General features: G+C 37.0%; 1 protein-coding gene across 5 annotated transcripts in view; it reads right to left on the minus strand.

Annotated features, from left to right (window-relative positions):
• Positions 1-13,143, minus strand: part of LOC145222447 (uncharacterized) — a 32,354-nt gene extending 19,211 nt beyond the window's left edge. For 2 of the 5 annotated variants that reach the window (XM_080088580.1, XM_080088576.1), the window contains exons 1-38: positions 13,045-13,142; positions 12,736-12,884; positions 12,609-12,664; positions 12,447-12,540; positions 12,051-12,218; positions 11,853-11,983; positions 11,695-11,789; positions 11,508-11,636; positions 10,970-11,118; positions 10,843-10,898; positions 10,585-10,690; positions 10,170-10,322; positions 9,631-9,764; positions 9,404-9,498; positions 9,184-9,338; positions 8,946-9,007; positions 8,766-8,865; positions 8,444-8,596; positions 7,989-8,110; positions 7,754-7,833; positions 7,257-7,292; positions 7,035-7,088; positions 6,734-6,888; positions 6,605-6,660; positions 6,369-6,465; positions 6,122-6,277; positions 5,677-5,801; positions 5,384-5,457; positions 5,277-5,318; positions 5,131-5,217; positions 4,818-4,966; positions 4,694-4,749; positions 3,415-3,520; positions 3,015-3,167; positions 2,653-2,771; positions 2,220-2,311; positions 1,829-1,989; positions 41-96 (exon numbers count right to left, since the gene is read on the minus strand). In XM_080088580.1, the coding sequence (XP_079944706.1) occupies positions 41-96; positions 1,829-1,989; positions 2,220-2,311; positions 2,653-2,771; positions 3,015-3,167; positions 3,415-3,520; positions 4,694-4,749; positions 4,818-4,966; positions 5,131-5,217; positions 5,277-5,318; positions 5,384-5,457; positions 5,677-5,801; positions 6,122-6,277; positions 6,369-6,465; positions 6,605-6,660; positions 6,734-6,888; positions 7,035-7,088; positions 7,257-7,292; positions 7,754-7,833; positions 7,989-8,110; positions 8,444-8,596; positions 8,766-8,865; positions 8,946-9,007; positions 9,184-9,338; positions 9,404-9,498; positions 9,631-9,764; positions 10,170-10,322; positions 10,585-10,690; positions 10,843-10,898; positions 10,970-11,118; positions 11,508-11,636; positions 11,695-11,789; positions 11,853-11,983; positions 12,051-12,218; positions 12,447-12,540; positions 12,609-12,664; positions 12,736-12,884; positions 13,045-13,117 (4,034 nt within the window). In that variant the 5' untranslated portion in view covers positions 13,118-13,142. Of the gene's footprint in view, positions 1-40; positions 97-1,828; positions 1,990-2,219; positions 2,312-2,652; positions 2,772-3,014; positions 3,168-3,414; positions 3,521-4,693; positions 4,750-4,817; positions 4,967-5,130; positions 5,218-5,276; positions 5,319-5,383; positions 5,458-5,676; positions 5,802-6,121; positions 6,278-6,368; positions 6,466-6,604; positions 6,661-6,733; positions 6,889-7,034; positions 7,089-7,256; positions 7,293-7,753; positions 7,834-7,988; positions 8,111-8,443; positions 8,597-8,765; positions 8,866-8,945; positions 9,008-9,183; positions 9,339-9,403; positions 9,499-9,630; positions 9,765-10,169; positions 10,323-10,584; positions 10,691-10,842; positions 10,899-10,969; positions 11,119-11,507; positions 11,637-11,694; positions 11,790-11,852; positions 11,984-12,050; positions 12,219-12,446; positions 12,541-12,608; positions 12,665-12,735; positions 12,885-13,044 lie in introns of all 5 variants that reach the window. The other 3 variants (XM_080088579.1, XM_080088577.1, XM_080088581.1) reach the window with 3 other exon arrangements.
• Positions 13,144-13,934: the final 791 nt, after the last annotated feature.

Below are 13,934 nucleotides of genomic sequence, written 5' to 3' on the forward strand. Positions count from 1 at the left end.
GAGTCAAGCCGACTATTGAGTTCAACAAAAATGCACCCACCTATAAGTCCTGTGATAGTCGGCCAGAGTTTCCACATGGTTAGCCTCAAAGTAAACCTGAATGAAATGTTCGTTGGTATTGTTTGTTATTGCGTGAATATAATATACTTTTATACACGCGTCGTTTTCAAAAATTTCGCATAACAATGACTTCATCTATCTACGCAGTTTCGCGTAAGATTAGACTTGTGCCAAAAGATACACCAGTGGTTTCCAACTTCTAAGGGGCATTTGGCGTTTTTTTGGAATTTCTGTGGTAATCAAGAATCTAGAATATAAATACCGACAGTTTTCTCTAATTTTGTCCAACTGAAAGCAACAACATTTTTTTGGGAGTACAGCAAGTTATAAACGCTGGGTGGCGCGATTGTTTTTTTGTCCTGTCTAATGTGCAGTGCAGTCCAAGGCACAGTAAGGCCGTGAAAACACACCAGGGCGCCTGATCCATATGTAGACAAAAAAACTGATCGGGATTTTTCCTCTGGTGCTTCCTGGTTTCGAAGCTCGTAAAAAAATGTTTTTTAACCAAAATAACTTGGAAACGCTGATTTAATAGTTTTTCTTAGGGTTGGGCATTTGACCGGTCAAATAAAATCTGGTCAATTGACCGGTCAAATACTTGTCAAATAGGTCAAATATCGGTCAAATACTATTCCCATTATTAAATTGCAATTTTAGTTAAAAGTTGGAAGTTTAATCTTCTTCTAAACCATAAGTAATGGAAATGAAGGTTTCAACTCATGTAAATTTGTTTGTGAAATAGGAAATGTTCAGTTTATATTATATTACAGACTTTTCCGACTGCATTGCATGCTTCATTTCATCAATGGCCCCACCTGTGTGTCTGTAATTTTCATTCAGTAATCACATTTGTGAACTGGATTCTCATAATATTCTATATACATCAGATTAAAGTCTAATTTTGACTGAGATTTAACTGCAAAACTCGCTTATCCTGCTTAAAATCGTAATTTATGCTGTTAAGCTGTTGTCCATTCATGACAAAAAAGGAATATACAAAAGCTTGATATGTACGTACTTTATCCCAATAAGTACTGAACAGTAACTTATCTACAAAAATCTATTCTGGGCAATTATAAGCTAAATATATAGCTACAAACAATTTTTGAATCAACTATAGAAAAAAGGACTGTGGGCCTACAAGTTTACACAGATGGTTTAAATTACTTAGATTTTTTATCTGTCAGTAAAAATGTGCAACATTTGCAAAATGCCTAAGTAAATACCAATGAACTAACTTCCCCTCATGGACCTATCACACTCAAATTTATTAAGATAAAACGGTGCTAGAAGTGATCCATGTTTTTTAATTGCATTGGAAACCTTGCAAAGTTTGCCATAACGTAAATCAGATCTTAATTTCAAATGAAAAGTATATCCTAATTGTTATGGGATTTTTTTCAAATGAACAAAACACATCTACATTAGCTTAAAAATCACTTATTAATACAAGAGTATGCCCTAAACTGTTCTATCTGAGGGTTATTAGAAATGAATTACCCTTTTCAACGACCAAAAAGCAAGTCCAAGAAAATTTACCACATTTTATTTTTGAAATTAAAAATAGTATTTGACCGGTTAAATAAAGTGCTGTCAATTGACCGGTCAATTGACCGTATTTGACCGGTCAATTGACCGGCTTGCCAACCCTAGTTTTTCTGCTCGAGTCCATAGTGCCGATCTATATACAACTTGTCAGAGTAAAAACAAAAACTATTTGGACAGCAAATCACGGTTGAAATATTTTCTATTGAAACTGTATAGCTACCTGGTTTCCACCGTCATACATATCATCCCCCCCATCTGAAATCTGATTAATTAAAGGAGTACGATCGTCATATGTGTAGCGATGAAAGTCTGTCACACGCCTTGTTAAGTTGGTAGCTCTGAATCGCTGCACCAACGAATTTACGGCCTCAGTCAGGGCAGCTGCAGAAGAAAAACAAAATCGGCTTTTTCTCTTAAAAAAATCGTTTAAAAAATTTAAACAAAGAAAAGTGTGTCAAAAGTTTGACAGAATTCTTCGAATTTGTAAAAAAAATCAAAAAGGTAATTACGTTGTTTAAACTGTTTGGCGTATCCGTCATTAAGCTGAACTGTCAGCCACAAAAGTTATAATTTAGTTGTCTAGTTCACACGTAAAGAAAAATAAAACTTACTTTCGGTGACTTCGAAACTTGAAGTAACTGTCCTCAATAGGTTTGTCATGGTTGTACGTACTTCTGATGATGATACTCTGGCACCATTTGGTCTGGCAAAATATTTTCGTTAAGATACTGTTGGAGGTAGGCCTATTTATCCAGCAGCATATCCAGGCCAAAAATTATGAGAGGAAAATAATTTCTCATTAAGTTGGTCTAAACACAAGCTCGGAATATTTAACTGGTTTAAAACACTGCATACCCAAAAAATGCAATTTCCCAATACTTATAGTCCTATTAAAATTCTCCCAGTCTCAGTCTCACCTCCCTCTTGGCAACGCTACTGCCCAACATGTGAATTTTTTAGACATAGCCTTCTGCCAGAAGAAGGCTTCTGGTAGCAACACGAATTGGTATGTTTGCAGTGAAATGTTGTAAAATAAAGACTTACTTTGCAAGTAAAACATATCCGAGAATGGCGGCTTCCCGACTTTCAGTTAGGTTTAAGAAGTTTTTCATGTTTTGTCTGTCTCTGATCGGGGTAGTAAAATTCAGCGTTCCGCTAGCTTCCTGCAAGTAATAACAATTAAGGATAGTTTTACCTTTAATTGTCAACGCATACAGCAACCTCAACTGTAAGGCGTGAAAACACATGTTTAGGTACGTAAGTTGCGACCGCCTTACAGTTTGCCCGTTAGACAAAGCTGGTTGTCAAAATAAAAACTTTCAAAGGCAACACGTGAACAGGCTTTTTAAAGTGGATTAAATTATCATGTTAATTTTTAGATATTTATTTCGTGATATATAACCTACTTGGTATATATGGAAATATACTTCGCACACGGTGGCATCAGACGATTCAGCCACTTCTGCTGCTTTATACCTCACGGTGTATTCGCCAATAGAGATCCGATCACCAAATCTTAAAAATATTCCGTGTCCATCAGCACCAAGGTTTGATATTACCTGAAATATAAAATATTAGATATCAAGTCAACGCAAACATTTCAATTTGAACAGGAATGATTCGAGACCCTGGAAAACATAAAATGATCCAGATTCTAGAATATGGGATTTCTTTTTGGATATTAAGTCAACGCAAACATTTTAGTTTGTAGGGTGGTTCGAGGCCCTTTATTTGAAGATGAATGTTTGTGTGACAAAATTATAAAATATGGTTTTGTGCTACAAAAAAACAGAAAAGAATACGTACTTGAATGGAATAGTTCATCGCTTGTGCACTGTCCGGGATTTTGTCAATTGTGAAAAATGCAACGAACGGATAACCAGTAATCGAAGTAAAAGAGTAAGTTGAGCCACTGCAAAACAAAAAAAACATGATAAAAAGTAGATGTAGTATCTTCCTAATCTTCCAATTTTGCCACAAATGATAATTAAAAAAAAACAATGTAACAGGCTTAAAACATGCCGTACGTGTACAATCAACGTATACGAAAACTGTGGATTCGCACAATAAATGCGAAAATTAGCAACTATCACACAAATACAAAATATATTTATCTTTGTTTTATAATTAAGTTAAAATACAAAACATGTTTGTCTTTATTTTATAATTACGTTACTGTTACTAATTGGCCGAGTCTTGCACGAATTAATAACTAAAACTGCTTGTCACCAAAATGAGGAAAGCGACCAAAACCGGCACAATACTTAGTTTAGTGGTCTAGACCAGTGGTTCCCAACCGGGGTGCCGCGGCACCCTGGGGTGCCAATTGCAATGCTCAGGGGTGCCGCGAGATATTGATATTGCAATACTACAACCCATCCTTTATTTTAACTTTAGTGCGGATTTTATATATTTCTAACCGGGTTTCAGAGTGAATTAAGTTTCGCGTCTCGCAGTTATTCCCGGCTCCATTCTGGAGAATCCCTTCGTGGGGAAGTCGCAGGCGGTAAAGAGATACTCCGCGGTGTGCCATTGGATTCTCGCCCAGGAAAAAAACAAGTGAAAGAGTTTTCGACTCGTTGCGTTTCTTTCCATAAAAAAGTTTGAATAGCATAACGATGGAAATTTTAAGCATATGCACAAGCATATGTCTCTCGACGCGTTCTGGATAAAAATTTAAAATGAATATCCTTGCGTTGGAAAGAAAGCTACTGTGCTTTTGCTGTTTTTCACGTCATACCTATGTGAGAGTGGATTTTTTTCAAGAGCGAGAACGACTACTTATAGTCGAGGAAGAAATGCGGATGACTTTATCGAATGTGCCTTCACATATTAATGGACTTTGTGCAAGAAGCCAAGCCCAAATTTTACACTGACTTCTAAATAAATACAATTATTTACGCGCTATACTGTACAACTCATTCTGTGTTGTTTTATACAGTTATTTAAAATACAGAAACCTCATAAAATTGATCCAGTTTTGCCAGGGTGCCGCAAACTATTTATTTCTTTGATAGGGTGCCGCAAGGTCAAAAAGGTTGGGAACCACTGGTCTAGACCCACATCAATATACATGTTGACTTACTTGTATGTACGAGCATAAGTAGCTCGGGTTTGAACTCCATTAACGGTGAAATAAACCTGTCGAAAACGCAATACTAATTATGTGAATATCTTTGGGGCGACAGATACATCAAGTTTTTACCAACCTTATTGCCATAATCATACATATCGTTTCCCCCATCATAAATCTCGTTCTCGTTTGTTCGGTATATGTAACGGTGGAAATCAGTAATGTGACCAATGAGATTAGTACTTCGGATTCGATCGACAACATCGTCGACTTTCCACGACTTTTCTATTGGGTAAAATTATACAAGTAAACAGGTGTGTGTCGCTGCTGCATATATACTTTTACCAAACCATCTGCTTTTAAAAACATGCAAACATACAATTTTAATGGTAAAAGAAGTTTCATTTATCGGCCTAGCTGCCCTAGCACAATTGCAAAAAAAGTAATACCGGTGGCAATGGCATCGGTGGCATTACTTTCAACGGAACTCGTAGTGACGTTGAAACTCAGCGGACTTGTGGTGACGTTGGGTATCTCTGTAAGTCGGTTTAACGATTTGGTACAGTTTGAAACAACAAAACCAATTTCAAATTACCTGCTGCTCCTGTACTCGCATTTGAGCCCGTCGTAGGTAAGTCTGAAATTCACACCCTCATAATAAAACGAAGATTGAATAAATTTACTATTGGCAAAAAGACTTACCAACAATCAGTTCCAACACACCGCGCATGGTGGCTTCTATTTCACTCAGGGTTAATTGTCTTCCGGGATCCTCTCTTAAAGACATCCAAGTAATTTAAGCATTATTTGTGGAAAATTAACGAAATAAACTAAACAAAAATAATACTTAAGCGCCACATAATTGCAATCACAAATCGTTCAAAGTAATAACAATAAAATTTCGAACATTCACAAAGCTGCTTTTATTACTGAAAATTAGTATGACACAAGGTTCGGGAAAACTGTTTACAACTATATAAGTCTCGAAAACTTACGTAGATAGCAGGATGTAACCGAAAACCGACTCGTCGATGTTTCCATCAAGTCGTGCAACACTGTTTATCTCGTTTGTGGAAGTCAAAGGCGATGAAAGTGTAAACACGCCACGATTTTTTCCCTGCTGAATAAAATAAAAGTTATAATAAACAACGCATCAGGTTTTTGTTTCATTACAGTTCGATTTCATGATAATGAAGTTACTATTGTGCATCGTGGCTGCGGAATTGTAGTAATCGGACATCCGAACACAGCGCATTCAGTGGTGGGATTTAATTTTTTTGTCAGCCAGTTCTGTCACAAAATGTCCATTGACAATAACCAGTAATGTCAACCGGTTTGCTGATCTCATAAAATTTCGTGAGACGGTTCTATAGAACCGGTGCGAACCGGCTGAATCCCACCACTTGCTCCAAAATGTTCCATTGCGATCCAAAATCTTACCTGTCGCGAAGTGTAAAAATATACTTCGCACACCGAGGCATCATTTGCGCCATATACTTGAACTCCTCTAAACTCGAGGAAAAATTTGCCGAGGATCACATAACCCGAAAAGTCACGCATATTGCCATTTCCGTCTGCTCCAAGGTTTGATGAAACCTTTAATAATATGTAATTACTATAGTTTTTTTTTCGTGCTCAGCATACGTTGTAGACATTCAACACATCTCAAACAGTTTGGTTACGTTACCTCGATGGTGTAGGGTGCGCTCTCTCGGCCATTTGAGTTGATATAGAAGAATGCAATAAATGGATGAATAGCCAGCGTTGAGAACGAATAGCCCAAACTGTGTTTGACAGAAAAGAAAAACAAAACTTTTATTACACCTGATTCACGTGCCTTAAAAAAGCACCTGTTACACAGGCTCAATTCATCTATTTATACTAAAAAAACAGGAAATATTGCCAAGCACATAATTTTCTTACTTGTATGTTTGATTGTATTCAGCAAATGTACGAAGGCCATTTGAAGTGAAATAAATCTGTTGGTCGAAATACCCGAACGTTATGATACAAGAAAATAATTCATTTACAAAACAAAGTTTAAAATAATACTTCGTTTCCATTGTCGTACATGTCGCTACCTCCATCGTTTATCTTGTTGACCGGGTCTGTTATATCGTCGTATTTGTAACGGTAAAAGTCATGAATATATCTCGTCAAGTCAAATGATCGGAACCGATTCAGCAAATTCGCTGATATTTCAGCAGCTGAAAATGAGAGCGGTGTACAAAAATTTATATCCTTTAATATGAAAATACATATATGTTTTACGATACAGGTCATGAGCAATTTTGTTACTTTCCCCTTTCAAACATAAACTATTAGTTTTATTGTTTAATTTTGCAATAAATACCATTTTGCTGGATTGGTATGGTTGGCGTCGCAGGCGTAGATTGGCTAAACGACTCTGTAAAAAATAAGGATAGTAGTCATCAATTATTTTCCGATAGATGTATGCAGGTTAAAAAACGTTTTTTTTTGTAAATTTTATGATAGCAAATAAAAACCAACAAAACAAGGAGTAATAAATATTTAGATTTTTTTAAGTGAAGCAGTCACAATTTTTTTATTTTACCTTGTGTTGTCGCTAGAGCTGTAGTTTCCATTATTTCTACAAAACAAATTAGCATTGTAAAGCGTATTGAAATACTAAAACTCAAGAAAAAAATATTATACTATACAACCTTTCAAAACTCGGCCCACATACAGTATGCAGTTTTAACGATAAATCTCCTAGGACATTGTCAGACAATTATATTATTATAATATATCGTGCAAAAAACCCACACGTATACACCCGCTTCACTGGCAACGATTCAAGTGTAGTTAAAATCGCCGTTTTGAAATTAAAATGTGGCAATGCCACAGAGACATTCGTCAATTAAAACATTCTTGCTACGAGGATTCCTTAGTCAGAAACGACACACAGATACGCATAACATTCTCTAGTTATCGAAAGTCTTGTGAAATTCTTTATTCAACGACTCAAGCAAATCTAATAGCGATCCACATTTGGGTGGATGAGTAGAATCGCTGTCCTTTACTGAAAACATGCAAACTACACTATTTTACCTTGCCCTATTATTGCACTGAGAGTAGAAAGCATCGTCGCCTCAAGTTCGTCTTGTGTAATTTGTCGTCCTGGCGTGAAGCTGAGAGGTAAAAAATATGTGATAACAGATACCCAAAAAGTGTAGGGGCAAACGGAAATTAAATTAAATCAGTAATGCTTTACCGGTTATATAAACTAGTTCTAATTTAAATTAAAACGTGTACCCTAGCGACACATAGTGTTAAAATAACTTACGTTGATAACAGCGTGTAACCCAAAACAGCTTCGTCAATATTTCCGCTTAAACGGGCGGTGTTACGCATCATTCCTCGGTCGCGGATAGGAGATTCAAAAGCAAAGTTTTTCCCACCTGGGTTCTGAAAAATCAAAATAAAATAAGCAACGACAAGATTTTTCACAAACGTTAAAAAATAACTTTGCAGTTGACAAAATCACTGGTTGTGTTACGCAGATTTTGAGCTTCATTTAAGATTTTTCTTTAATATCTTGTTTACATATTTTACCCGGTCGTCAAGGAAAATGGGGCAAATTAGAAAACTGAGCCGTTGTTTCCGTTGGCTTAATGATAATTAAAGTAACTCAAATGTCAAATGTAGCTTAAAAATGCACACTCTTGAGTTTTCTTGCAGTTTTCTTGAAGCTATAGGTCTGATTTGAAATATTGTTACTTAATAGATGGGTTGGTTTACCTGCGAAATGAAAAAGTAGACTTCACAGACGCTTGCATCACCGGACCCGTAAACTTGGGCTCCATGAAAAGACAGGACGTAGCCACCTCCAGACACAGAACCAGAAAAATTCTGATAACTTCCAGTTCCGTCAGCCCCGAGGTTCGATGCAACCTGCAATAAACAGCGCTCTATTTCAATCAGAAACTAATTTTAAATAAAGTTTTCCTTAATGAACATATATTATTTTCTTAATAGAATATTTTTCGAATTATCTATTTCAAATACTGAAGTGGATTAATGACTATTTATTACCAGAACTGAATATTTTAAGATTTTGCACCTGTAGCGTGTAGTTTCTATCTATTTCGCCGGTTGTGTTGATGTAGAAGAATGCAATGAAAGGGTGAATAGCGAGGACGGAAAAGGAAAAGCCTGGCTGCCTAGAAAACGTTATCAATACGTAAAAAACGCTGTCAGACGGTTACTATTTTTTGGCAACTCAGTTCCAGTTTTATCTTACCTTCTGTATGTCTGGTTGTATTCAGCCAACACCAAATTTCCATCGTCAATGCCAAAAGACACCTATGGTTTTAAAATCCTTTGTTAACAAAATTAATTTGGTGTTGTAAATTAAGCAAATTAAAAACTTGCGTGAATCACAACTGAAGAACATCATGGTAATTATTAAAACAACTCAAAATTATTTGTCACACAAAACTAACTTTTGAATTCATGCATTTGCTGTAGTTATAGCCTACCTTATTTCCGGTATCGTACATGTCACTAGAACTATCAGAAATGGAGTTTATCGGATAAGAACGGTCGTCGTATTCATAAGGAAAGAAATCAGGCAAATGTTTTGTCAAGTCCGACGACAGCAGACGTTGCTTCATGTTTTCCGCCGTTCGGTAAACTGTGCAACATAAACTATTATCAATAAGTTGCCCGAGAGTCCAGAAAAGAAAAGAAAATACTCACGGGCGGAATTAAGGATTGTGGCTCGTTGCGATAAATCAGTTAACAGATCTGTTAATATTCCGCGAACTTCACTTGTAAACACTTTAGTTGAATACCTGTAAGCGTTTTAAATGAATTTGAACAAAACGAATGAAAGGTGTTATTTCCATCGAAAGTTTAATTACAAATACCAAAGCTCCCTGTGGCGTAAAAACAAGCTTGTTTACACCAATTAGAAACAAACCTACTTTGACAATAACATGTATCCCAGAATTCCAGGTTCTTTGCTTCCAGTTCGATTCACATAGTTTTTCATATCTTGTCTTGCGCGGGTTGGTATCGTAAAATTCAGCTTCAAGTTGGCATCCTCAGGAGTTTGATTCTGTTACAATATATTGGTAATAGATTTCCGGATGGCAAGTCAACATAAGTATTTATGCACAAGATATAGTGCAGAGTTGTAAGTCGGGCCAGGTTCGGGCTTATAGGTTTCCTAAAAAACGCACTTGATTCAGGCCTGACTTTATACTCTGTGTCATTATTATTTTTTGAATAAATTTAAGTAGCAGCAAGCAGCTAGTTGCTGGTGCCTACCTAATGACAAACAGCCCTAAACCGCCTTGTTCAAGATTATTTGTCTATTCATGAGGCTTCAATGTGTAGGTCTGTCAATCAAACTTTCGGGACTAAACGGGCTTCTCAAAAACGATTTGGGTTCGGGTTCCAATTTCAGGCCCGTTTACAACTCTGCATCAGTAAGTTGAAACAGCCGGTACAGTATTCTTACATGCCGAATGTGGAAATACACTTCACAAATGCTTGGATCTCCTGCATCGTAAACTTGTGCTGTGTAGTACGACAGTGTGTAGTTGCCAGCCGTAACTGTTCCGTTCTCCGAGTGAAAATAGCCACCTCCATCAGCTCCGAGGTTAGAAATAACCTAACGCAGTAATCAAAAGCACTTTAAACTTAAATATCACCTTCCACAAAACTTGTGCTTCAGCAAAAATTATTTTGTGTAGACACTGCGAAAATAACCAAGTTCTTGTAAGCTTGCCAGGAGCAAATTGAAATATTTTCTTGCTACCTTTTACCGAAGTTATGTCAAACTGACGAGAGTTTCCCGTTTTTGAACCTTCGTTGTAACGGATCTAAATGTTTTGTTTTGGCAATGAATTCTGATAATATTCTACTATGCTTACCTGGATGGAGTAATTTTTGGGCTCGGCGTCAGTATGATCTTTGTCAATGACAAAAAAGGCGACGAAGGGATAAACAGAAACGGAAGAAAATGTATAACCAAGGCCGCTATAACAAAGCACAGTAATTTAGTACTTTATATTAGTGATGTACAGAATCGGCTAATTTGGGTTCGGGCCAAAATCGAATAGTTGGTACATCATCAGTTTAGATACGCCATAATCTAAATTATATAGTCAGAAAAAAAAGAGGTAACTTACTCGTAGGTTCGGTCATATTCAGCCCGTGTTCGAATTCCGTTTACAGTGAAATAAACCTATAAATAATGCATTTTTACAGGATCGATCATTCAATGTTAAAACTTCCTATAATTTTCAGAGCACGTACCATGTTTCCCGTATCGTACATGTCATTTCCTCCGTCACTAATTCTGTTGGCGCTCGAATCGTCGTAGCTATAACGATGAAATTCGGCGATTCCTCTCGACAGATCATCTGATCGCAATACTTGCTTCAAGTCCTTAGTCATTTCCGTAACTGTGCGCGAAAAAATATTTTTAGTAGGTTTCAAATCACGAATGGCGAAACATTTGTTGGTATTTGTTTTCAATTAAAAACCATTTAAACTACAAACATCACAGTAAAGAAGGATGGAATTTAAATTGCAGTTTGCGTTTACATTTCAATGGTTTATATCTATGTTGTTTCTTCCTAAAACACGGGTTGTATTAATTGGTGGTTGAACGTTCTTTGTCAAACAAAACTTTTGTGATCAATTCGACTTTATACATACTAAGTTGGCCAAATAAATAACAACGTACAATGAATTCTATTAAAAATTTAGGTCCGTGCCAGCATCTATTCTTTACCATAATCGTATTTTTGCACACTCAATATGTATAAAGGTGTGCATAATCGTAATTTACCTGAAAATATTGGAGTCGGTGAAGTTACGGTACCACTTTGGGCAACTGTGGCGTCAACAGCTTGAGTTGTTCCGTCACCTGATGATGATCCGATATCAGAAGACGACGTTGTCATAACTGAGGTGACTTCTTGTGGTGATAAACGCATTACCAAAACAGTAAGTAAAATAAAAAATGATAATTATACCTGTCGTGGTTGGTCCAACTTGTGAAGAAATGCTTTCGACAATCGCTTTAACGGTTGTTCTGATTTCCAGTTTGGTAACGACTCCCCCTCCTCTCCTGTTAATGTAGTATTGGTTAGATGCGGGTTTGCAGTTGCATTTTAAATTTAAATTTACTTACTTTGACAAGAGAGTGTAGCCGAACAATACTTGGTTAAACATATCCCCGGTAAGAATACCCATATGTACTGAATCACTACCTGGATTGGTTGGAGAATTGTGGAACAAAAGACGTGCTGATGAGCTGTTCATCTGTTAAAAAGAAACACTTGTTTCCTGAAAATATTTTTTCGTGTCTCGCAAAAGTTAGTACTCAGACCTGTGAATTGAGGTTTTTGACAAAGAAGAAAACTTCGCAAATAGATAAGTTGCTTTCCGCTTTGTAAAGCTGAAACCCAACAACATCCACCATTGTGTGACCGCTTACGAAACTGTCTTGAAACGTGTCACTTGATCCAGCACTGTCAGAACCGAAGTTGGAAGTAACCTAAATAAGAAATTTGAAAAGTTGTGTTTATTCAAACAAATTCGACTCTCACATAAAAACGCAAACGTTGATAAAACAAATTACAGAAATCACACGCCAGGAGAACGCAAAACACAGATCGGAAGAAAACATTACTACATAAATCTATGGTTTTATTCTCGCTTATGCATGAGTTTGAAACCTAATCAAATGCAATAGAAGTATTTACGGTCAAATTACAAAACTTACTTCCATAACGTATTTCGTGCTCTGACTTTTTTCTATCCACCAGAGGGCGACAAATGGATGTGTTGCGACAGAAGAGAAAACTGAAGTTTTGTCCCTGACAACATAAATGTCATTTTATAAAACAGCGGTTGGTTAAACTGGGTTTTAATGGTTATAGCATACCTGTAAGTCTGCCCATACTGAATCTTGGTTGCTGAAGCATTCACAAAAATTCGTATCTGAAAAAAATTGCAAGTCATTCGCGTTGACTAAAAATGAACGAACGCACTGCTTTTTGTCAACATTATACCTTGTTTCCGGTATCGTACATGTTCAACCCGCCGTCGACAATACTCATTTGATTAGTGTCATCGTATGAATAATTGTGAAAATAAGATGGACGCATCAGACTCGCGCTACTGGCAACTGCAGCAACAGCGTCGTCAATGTCGAACGATCCTATAAATCAAAATCGAATGTGTAAACATACGTTAAAAAGTTAGTTTATAGTTGATGTTTTACGTGACATGGAATCGATGCCACTTACATCTGACGGTTATTTATCATAAAGAAATTCAGTTAGAATTGCAAAAATATTTACGGTTAAAGTAAGACTTACCTTGCGATTCTCCGTGTTTCACGAAGATCAACACAACCAACAAGCAACACATAAACATGTTGTCTAAACCCATCCTTCCCTAGTAGGAACACATATAAAATAACGTATTTATTAGTACATACCATACCACCAGGCAGTTCAAGACCTCTATTGCGCAAAATTCAAATATTAGCATCGAAATGAACTCAGAAACATTGCTTGCAGTCGGTCACGACATCTCCTTATATTCATGCCTACGCTCAAGGCGGAAGCTATCTCCTGCCATGATTGACCTAGTTGGAAACTTCGAATGCATTTAAACCTGGCGTAAGCGCAAACGTGCGTGGTCGAAAAAAACACATGTTCCACTTACTGACAACCGGGCGCGAATGGCTTTACCTAGCTAATAAATCTGTCCAGGAAACTTAGTTGAACTACATAATATACTGCTATACAGACCAGGTCAGGCAAATTAAGCAATAAACCGAATGCATTTTCTCTAATGCATTTACGTCGGTTTCTCTGTTGCAATGCTTACAACATGCACACTCTGTAAACTGCCTATATTTCCCGCTCAAAAGTGAAGGTCTATGTCTACAAAATTATTCAACGCCGAAACAGCCCGAGGTTAAACGTTTGCGCCTAAGAATTTGACACTGTCCTGTCTTGGTAAAAAAACATAAAATCACTTCAAAAATGTCTCACAAACGCCCACGCATGCATCATACCGACTGATCCTAATCTTCCGTCAGGGTATAATCAATGCTATTCGACACCAAACTTGCCGCCTACTGTTTGCTGCAGGCACGTGGATTCTATCACGTGACACCCGGCACTTTATCTGCGTGTGATCGTCACAAAGGAAACTTCGCAGGCGCAAATACAGGTCCGCAAATACAGGTAATGCTTGT

Source organism: Phallusia mammillata, chromosome 4, assembly GCF_965637545.1.
Source record: "Phallusia mammillata chromosome 4, kaPhaMamm4.hap1.1, whole genome shotgun sequence".
In the NCBI taxonomy this organism is placed as follows: domain Eukaryota; kingdom Metazoa; phylum Chordata; class Ascidiacea; order Phlebobranchia; family Ascidiidae; genus Phallusia; species Phallusia mammillata.